Source organism: Gossypium hirsutum, chromosome D07 (assembly GCF_007990345.1).
Source record: "Gossypium hirsutum isolate 1008001.06 chromosome D07, Gossypium_hirsutum_v2.1, whole genome shotgun sequence".
Classification (NCBI taxonomy): domain Eukaryota; kingdom Viridiplantae; phylum Streptophyta; class Magnoliopsida; order Malvales; family Malvaceae; genus Gossypium; species Gossypium hirsutum.
Window position 1 is genome coordinate 10,812,881 of NC_053443.1, and position 8,606 is coordinate 10,821,486.

The window sequence follows — 8,606 nt, forward strand, 5'->3', positions numbered from 1 at the left end:
TGTCATCTTTCATTTGAGATGACGGTCCTTGGCCACCCACGGCGGCGGAATGCGAAAGTCGGTAAGATTTTGACTTTTTATTCTATTTTATGTTTATCTCTTTAAAAAAAATAAAAAGCAAAGAAATAAAGTGAATAAAAGACCGCCTTTAAGAATTTTTTTCTATTCTTCTTTGATTGATCCTCTGTAAAAAATTACAAACTATTTTCGTGGCTTTTATAGCCACGATTACACTGTTCATTTCTGTTTTACTACTGTTCTTGCTACTTTTCTTACTGCCTATGTATTCTTTTTTGGTCCTCTTTTGCAGGTTCGGCACTCGATCAATGGAGGAGAGAAGGGGGCGCCTTTGCTGTTTTGGTGCAAGGTAGCAGACGCGCATCAAGCCTAGGGACGAGGCGCGCTGACGTGGCACGAGCAAAGGGAGGGGTGCGGCGCACATGAGAACATTAGGGTTTTAGGGTTTCTTAATTAGTTTAGGTTGTAGGCTTGTAATTTTTGGGCTAGGGCTTTTGTATTTTGGGTCATTTGGGCCTCTTTTGTAAATGGACTATTGTATTTGGTTTTTATTTATTTGGTTTGGTTTGGTGGGCCGGGCAAAATTAGTCTGCTACAATGATTTTTTCCATATATTTTTGTATGATTAATTTTTTAATGATCCAACTATTATATTTTATATTCTATTCATATAGATGATGTATGTCAAATTTGACGTGAATTTATAATTTTTAACTATTTGTTATAGATAAAACTTATAATTGTTCAAAAATTTACATGCATGACTATCACAATTATATTGATAAATTCAATGAATAAATCATTAAAATATTGATCATGCAAAAAGATATGAATGGGTGTAAAAACTTTTTTAATTGTACATCGATGTAACATTTCTCTTAAAATTTAAAATCATTTACCAACATTTGTTGAGTCGCGTGATAAGAAATTTAAAGCCTTTCGAGCATGATTTCATATTCAAGTTTTGTAGATTAAAAAACATCAATAAGAAAATTTATTGTTCATTTAGATTTAATCAAAACTTAATGTAATTATCAGACCTAGTGACAAAGGTAAAAGGAGATTTGTAGTAGGGATGAGCAAAACTCGATTTGATTCGAAAAAATCGAAAAAAAAATCGAATTTCGAGTTAAACGAATCGAGTTATTCGAGTTAATCGAGTTATTCGAATCAACTCAAATATTTTTTTCGAATTTCGAGTTCGAATCGAGTTGAGTTTTCGAATTCGAATATCAAACTATAATATTTTACATTTTTACCCCAAACTCCCAAACCTCTTTACTTTTCCCTCAAAACTTTTACTCCTTCCCACTCTCCCCCCAAAACTTTTACTCATCTCCCCTCCCAACCCCCCAATCTACCCAAAATCTATTTTCTACCGAAATTTTACTCTCCCATTTATTTTTTCTCAAAATTTTACTCCCAAAAACCCTCAAAACCTTTTATTTTCCCCCAAAATTTTTACTCCCTCCCACTTTTCCCCTAAAACTTTTATTCCCTTCCCATCTCACCTCCCATCTATTCCAAACCCTCCCCCATCCAATTTTTTTTTAAATATTTTCCCTCCAAAATTTTACTCCACCCTATTTACTTTCCCTCAAACTTTTATTCCCCAAAACTTTTTATTTTTTCCCCAAAACTTTTACTTCTCACCCTTTACTCTCAAATAAAAAATCAAAATTATCCAAAAAACTCACTAAACATAAATAGTAATAATTTTATTTAAATCTACTATTTATATTATTAAATTAAATTTCACATTTTATATTATTTATATTATTGAATTGTTTAGTCATATTGAATATTTATATTAAAATTGAATTATTAATTATGCCATAAAATATTCGTGTTAAAATTTTATATTGGTATCAATTTCACATTTTATTTTTAAAATAACTTTTATTAAAAAATCATATTTTTACATTTAATATATTTTTTAATTCTAAAATACATAGTGACAAGAATCTGAAGATAATTGAAACAACTAAGCAAGCAAATAAGCTAACCAATATATAAAAAATTAATAAATAAATTATGAAGTGATGAAAGTTAATAAAAAATTTGATTAAGGTGGACAAATTTTATTACGATGGGTGACAATGGTTACAAAGACCCAAAATTATTTTTTAAAATTTAACTCGAACCAATATATTCGATTCGATTCGATTCGATTCGAATTCCATCTCACTCGACTCGATTCGAGAAAACTTCAAATAAAGTTAGGATGATAAAATGAGATTCGAAAACTCGATTAACTCGAAAATTTTCGATTCGATCGAATGCTCACCCCTAATTGGTAGTATCTTTCCCTCCTAAATGATAAATTTATCATTTAATCCTTTAAATATTTTATGAAATTATATATTAATATAATAATAAAATTACACTATCATATTCTAAATAAATAATTATTCATATCTGATCCTTCTAAGCAATTCTTTATGTTCGTCCTGATCTAATAGGAGAAAAAAAAAGAACATTTATGCTTTTTATTTTTCTTTTGTTATAATCACATCTAGAATAAAAAATGTTACTTTATCAGTAAATGGAAGACTTTTGTTAATCAAAAAGTCTTGTCTTGACTTAACCTCCCCCCCCCCCCTTGTCCATGTTTATAATTATAAGCTAAACACTTCTGCCACTTTGAGAGACTTGTGTTAACAGAGAAAAAAACCATATACCATAAACTGAGAGAGAGAGAGAGAGAGAGAGAGAGATTAATGGAGAATTCAATTGATGATAATAAAAAGAAAAGAGACGAGGAAGAAATTAAGCTTCCAGGTTTTAGATTTCACCCAACAGACGAAGAACTTGTGGGGTTTTATCTGAGAAGAAAGGTGGAAAAGAAACCGATCAGTATTGAACTAATCAAACAGATTGACATCTATCAATATGATCCTTGGGATCTTCCAAGTAAGCATCTGATTTTTTTTTTTAACATCCTTGATCGTTTCTTCAGTTGAAACTATTTGTTTTTCTTGGATAATATAATTTTTCGACTCAATTTCGTAATTAGGTTAACTTTGATATTTATATTTTTTTTTTGTCTATTTTGACATTTAAATTTAATAACTAAATCTATCTTAATCCGTGAATTTGAAATATATAAAAGATTAGTTATATGAACTCAGAGATTGCACCATATCACCAACTAAATAATTAAATAAAAATTCATAAAAATTTAAATAATAAAATTTTTATTAAATTGGTTTAACTTGTTCAACTTTCAATTTTTGTCCCGATTTATTACTTTTATCAATTTCAAACAGTTTTCAAGCCAATCGATTCAACCCCTTTGTTTGGACCGTTATATCAATCAACTCTCGATTTGTCCAATTCGGTCTTGTTCTAATAACATGGGCCACATCATGAAATATTAATAGAATCTAAGTTTAGAACTCAAATTAGCAACAAAAAAAAAAGTACAAGTACCAAAGTGAACCCAGTTGTCAAGTTCAAGGATAAAAAAATTATATTATCTCCTTTTTATAGATATTACTATTTGATTGAATATTACAAAGTAAATATTTATAAAACCGAGCTTAAAATATGGTTCAAGTCTTTATACTTTAAATTTTTGGAATTTAGTTCTATTTTTTTAATTTTAAAATTCGAGATTAAATTTGTTGGTGTGATATTTAAAAAAACCTAAAAATAATACTCACTTGATGTAATAATGTTAAAAAAAATGATGTTGTAATAAGCTTGAAAGAATTGTTACGGTATTAATAATTAGACTTTTATTTTTACATTCAAAAAATAAAAAAAAAATTCTTAAAAATAAAAATAGATAAGCTATATTTCAAACTTATAAAAAATACAAAGACTTGTCGTAATTTTACAATCTTAAAATAATTATAACAATTAGTAATAAAAAAATTTATTAGTCCGAATGAACAATTTAAAGGTGAAAAAGAGTTATGGATGGAAGTAAATTTTGTATAAAAGAAAATTTACCTTTTAACTTTTATAATAATTTTTTTATTTAATATAAAATTTTGTAATAAAAAAATATCTCTCCAATCTCTATTAATTTTACTTTAAGAATCTAAAAAGTTGACTAACATAATCATTTGATGAGGTAATTTCCTCTACTTAATTGATTCTCGCTAATTTTTTATTTAAAATATTTTGACAAAGAAATAAATAATGGGAAAACCTTTTCTTCTTCTTATAATTTATTGTTTCCTTGGCCGAAAAAACAAGGAAGGTAATTCCTTATTATATTCTTTACACTCTCTCTATTCATCAAATAAAATTAAACTTTGTTTAAACCTTTTTGTTTTGAAGAAAAGGAAATCCTCACCAATTTTTGGAAATAAATTTAAAAAATTTAATCTCCAACTTCAGTTTAACAAGGAAAAAAATATAACAGTTGAGGGTGGGTCGGTTTCTTTAGAAGTATTCAAAATGTCATTCGTTAAGCAGTTAACTAAATACTCAACAATTGAAGGTATTGTCTTTTGAGAAAAATTTTGTTTTTTGTGTTCTGCCAAAAGTAGCGTGTCGTGAGTAGTTATCCTGAAAGCTTGATTCAGAGAGCTAGAGCACATTGACCATACGGCCACCCACCAAGGGGATGTGAGTGTTTTACCGTTGGTGGGGTTCGAGCCCCTAACCAGGTCCTCAAGGTAGTTGCTCACATTACGTTAGCTTTCAACAAAGCACTGGAAACAAAACCCTCTTGAGGACAATACTTTTAATTGTTGGGGGTCCGGTCAATTGTTTGATTGACAACACTTCAAAAATTTCTTTCCAAGAAATCGACCCACCCTCAACAAGAAAATTTTGTAGGATTTTTTCCCACTTCCTATATGGCTTGACAAACTAAAATTATAATAAAATAATTTTATTTGATTACACATATTTAAATATTTTAAAATTTATTTTTAATAATTTTATCAATTATCATCAGATTTATTTATATACATAGTACATCAAATAACAACCCATAAATAAAATTGTACGAGAGGAAACAATGTGAACTTATTGAACATTTTGTGGTTAAAATGATGGATTTCATCATACTTTGGGCCTACCATTCCATAACTATAAATGTCCAATAAATGAATAAAACCTGTTCTCTGCCTAATTCAATTAATGGTTCAACATTATTATATTTTTTCCCCTCTTTCAAAGAAAAATTTAACATCTTGGATCAATTCAAACATAGCAAGCATTTATCATGGTCTAAAAGGGAAATTTCAGTCTTTACTCCTTAGAAGAAAAAACATTTCTCGAATTCAAATCAAATCAAATAGATTTCCTAAATAGGGATCAAACTCTATTAGTATTATTTTCTCTATTTATAATACTCCAACATGACATCTTAAATTACACTTATATACAGTTGGTTAAAATTTGCCCTAGGTCTCAGGGGCGGCAGCAGGCCCAACCATCTCTTAAAATGGCAAATTGGTGCTTTAAAATGTATAAAATTTTAAATCTTTATATGGTAAAATTCCACTTTGCCTCCTTAAAATGATAAGTCCTTAAAAGATTATAAAGATACAAACTATTAAAATGGTGAAATTATATTTTAGCTCTCATAAAAATATACAGCTTAATTCCACCCCTAAAAGAACTTTAGGCTTCGCCCTTGCTAGGTTCCTATAGTTTTTGCACATTTGGAATTTAATCATCTACTTTTATTACAAGAAATTTAGTCCCCTCAAGTTTAAAAAAGCAAGTCAAATTGTTGTCAAAATTAAAATTTGTCTCTTAAATTACATGTTCATATAATGTCATTATTTTATTACATGATTACTAAGTGAATATTTCTTTTATTTAAAAATGTCACACCAGCAAATTGAATAGAATGATTTTAATGACGTTAACAATTGAACCTGCATATTTAAATCTAAAAAGTAAAAGGGCTAAATTTTAAATGTAGAAAGAGTACAAAAATTGAAGCATATTTTAACCTATACAAGCTGATTAATTAATATTGAATGATGATAATGATGAAGTGTGTTTTTATGCATGGTTGAGGAAGAAGTTAGCAATGTGGGAGAAAAAGAATGGTATTTCTATTGCAAGAGGGGAAGAAAATACAGAAACAGCATAAGGCCAAATAGGGTGACCGGTTCAGGGTTTTGGAAGGCAACCGGCATCGACAAGCCCATCTATTCATCGTCAACCAAAGAACCCCACCATCACCATCACCATTACCATCATCAGCATGATCGTCATCAGCACCAGCATTTATGCACATGCATTGGGCTCAAGAAATCCCTTGTCTACTATCGAGGCTGTGCCGGCAGGGGCACCAAGACCGATTGGATGATGCATGAGTTTCGCCTTCCCCCTAATGGGAACCACACCACCAAGGCCCAAGAAGCGGTAAGCATATACATTCTTAATTCTTCTACTTTGTTTTACTATGGTTTAAATTCTAAATCAGTATCAGTTTAACCGTAAGTTTGAATGTTAAATACTGACTCAAATTTAAAGTGAAACATATTTTAAAATATGTAATTTATTAAACCCGAAAAAGGTAAACAAACCGAAAGGTCAACGATAAAATAATTCTTGTACAAGCTTACAACTTATGATACCAAAATATAACCATAAAAATCCACACCCTAAATAATAACTTGCACCATATCGCCAATAAAAGACCCGAAAACTAAATCCGCACCTTCCACCATGGAATTATTAACATATTAACTATGTGTGTATATATTTATGATGTCTTTATCTATAAATAGGATAATAGCATACAAATGTCTATTTTATACTTCTAAAAACATTGAGGGTTTTTTCTCATAAAAGATGTTTATTTTATCACTTTGGTTTTAATTTAATTTTTTTTCTTTAGCTCATAATTTTTAAATCTTAGCCAAATAGTTGTTTTAAATGAAAATTTTGATTGAACTGTTAAAATTTTAATGACAATAATATGCCTGCTTGCACGACAGTTTATGAATACTTCACTTTTAATTTGAATAAATTTTCTAAATTTTTTTTGAATTTTTTTTAAAATTTATTGATTTTTTTTAATTCTATAAAGTATATATAAATTATCACACCAGTTGTCACGTTAGTGCCATTAAAATTTCAATGGGCTCGTTAATTTTTTCATCTAAAAAATAATTTAACTAAATTTTAAAAGTTGAAGATAAATTGATCCGAAAAGAAAAAGAACTAAAATGTGCTAAATTTATCATTTTACTTTTATATAAATTTTAAACATAATCCCTAAATTTTTATACAATTCTAATCTTAATTTGTTGACTTTATAAATCCACATTTCCTTGTCACATTGTACTTTTTTTGGTAATAAGTACTTTGGTCGTACTAGATTGTTACGAAGTTTCTTCGCTGTTAGGTCTTTCAATTTCATGTGGACAGAAAAAAAAAAAGGACCATTCGAAACCTAGGGAAAAAGGCAACTCAGTGTTTTAATAGTTGCATGCATGCAGGAAGTTTGGACGCTTTGTCGAATCTTCAAACGAACCCCGCCAAACAACAAGTACCCACCAACCACGGTGGCATCAACGGCGGCTTGGAAATTCAGTGCCACCACAACAATCAAACAAAACGGAACTGATTCTCCCACAACTTGTTGTAGCAGCTTGGAAGATGTTTGTCAAAGCCAAAACAGCTACGACAAGTGCAAGAGCCTTTGTGACACAATCATCCAACAAAAGGGTAACAAACCAGACATGTCCAAGGACCAAGTTGATGCAAGAAACTACTTCCTTTATGGCGGCACTCTTCCATTGTCAACGCAGCAAGCTCCATTTACAGCCACGAATTTCCCCACTTTTTGCAACCACCCCAGTGGCGATGTCGATGTGTTTAGTAATGGAAATTGGGATGAGTTGAGACCAGTAGTCGAGGTAGCCCTTGAACCCTATACCAGCCATGCCTTTGATTATACATAAATGGGGTTGCCGGAGAATGAAGTTATATATATATAATGATTTGGAAGATGAAATGAAGGAGATGATGTTAATTGAGTTGAATATTTGTTTGGTTGAACTATTCGAAAGTTTTCATTTAAATCATTAAACTATTTGAAAGTTTCTATTTAAGTTACTATGATGTGAACTTTTTTTAAGTATGATTAGTAAGCTTCAAGTATATAACGATTTGGCAATCAAAACGGTCGGTCAGTACCCATCGACAAGTAGAAGAATCTACCTTAGATCCAAGTTGATTTGACAGTCAATGTTGGAGATCGGAGAAAAAAGCTATTCAAATTTTGGTTCGCATAATATTTGTAACGTTTAAAGTTGTTTCATGAAAAAATATTGAATTGTAAAAGAGAAAGAAAATGAGAGCTTTAGATTGGTGTAAGTGATGCGAATAGAGAAGACTATACAACAATGATTTTAATAACTCAATGTCTTAAATGAAAATTTTTAAATAATTTAATGATCATTTTATAATTTTTTAAAGTTGAGTGACCAATATTTAAACTTATTAATTATTTAATGAATTTACCCTAAGAAATCTAGAAAACTGAATAAATGACAGGGCCCTTGACCCACGACTGTTAGCTGGATTTAATTTTTGGATAATTGGGTCTAAATAAGCTACCATATAATAATTGCACCATTTGTTGGTCCACATTAAAATCC

The 8,606-nt window shown here is 29.7% G+C and overlaps 1 protein-coding gene across 3 annotated transcripts; it reads left to right on the plus strand.

The window, feature by feature from the left end:
- The first annotated feature begins 2,675 nt into the window (after positions 1-2,675).
- LOC107918946 (transcription factor JUNGBRUNNEN 1) lies at positions 2,676-8,061 on the plus strand. 3 transcript variants are annotated; one of them, XM_016848505.2, is made up of 3 exons: positions 2,676-2,931; positions 6,014-6,360; positions 7,429-8,061. In XM_016848505.2, exons 1-3 carry the CDS (start codon positions 2,739-2,741, stop codon positions 7,846-7,848), a joined length of 960 nt encoding a protein of 319 aa, XP_016703994.2. In that variant the 5' UTR covers positions 2,676-2,738; the 3' UTR covers positions 7,849-8,061. The 3 variants fall into 3 exon arrangements, with proteins under 3 accessions (XP_016703994.2, XP_016703992.2, XP_016703993.2); XM_016848503.2 differs by having other exon boundaries at positions 7,443-8,061; XM_016848504.2 differs by having other exon boundaries at positions 6,017-6,360; positions 7,443-8,061.
- Positions 8,062-8,606: the final 545 nt, after the last annotated feature.

Coding starts and splice junctions, on each gene's coding strand:
- LOC107918946 (XM_016848503.2), top strand. CDS start 2,739: ATGGAGAATTCAATTGATGATAATAAAAAGAAAAGAGACGAGGAAGAA. Junction 2,932..6,013: donor TGATCCTTGGGATCTTCCAA/GTAAGCATCTGA, acceptor TGGTTGAGGAAG/AAGTTAGCAATGTGGGAGAA. Junction 6,361..7,442: donor CCACCAAGGCCCAAGAAGCG/GTAAGCATATAC, acceptor GCATGCATGCAG/GAAGTTTGGACGCTTTGTCG.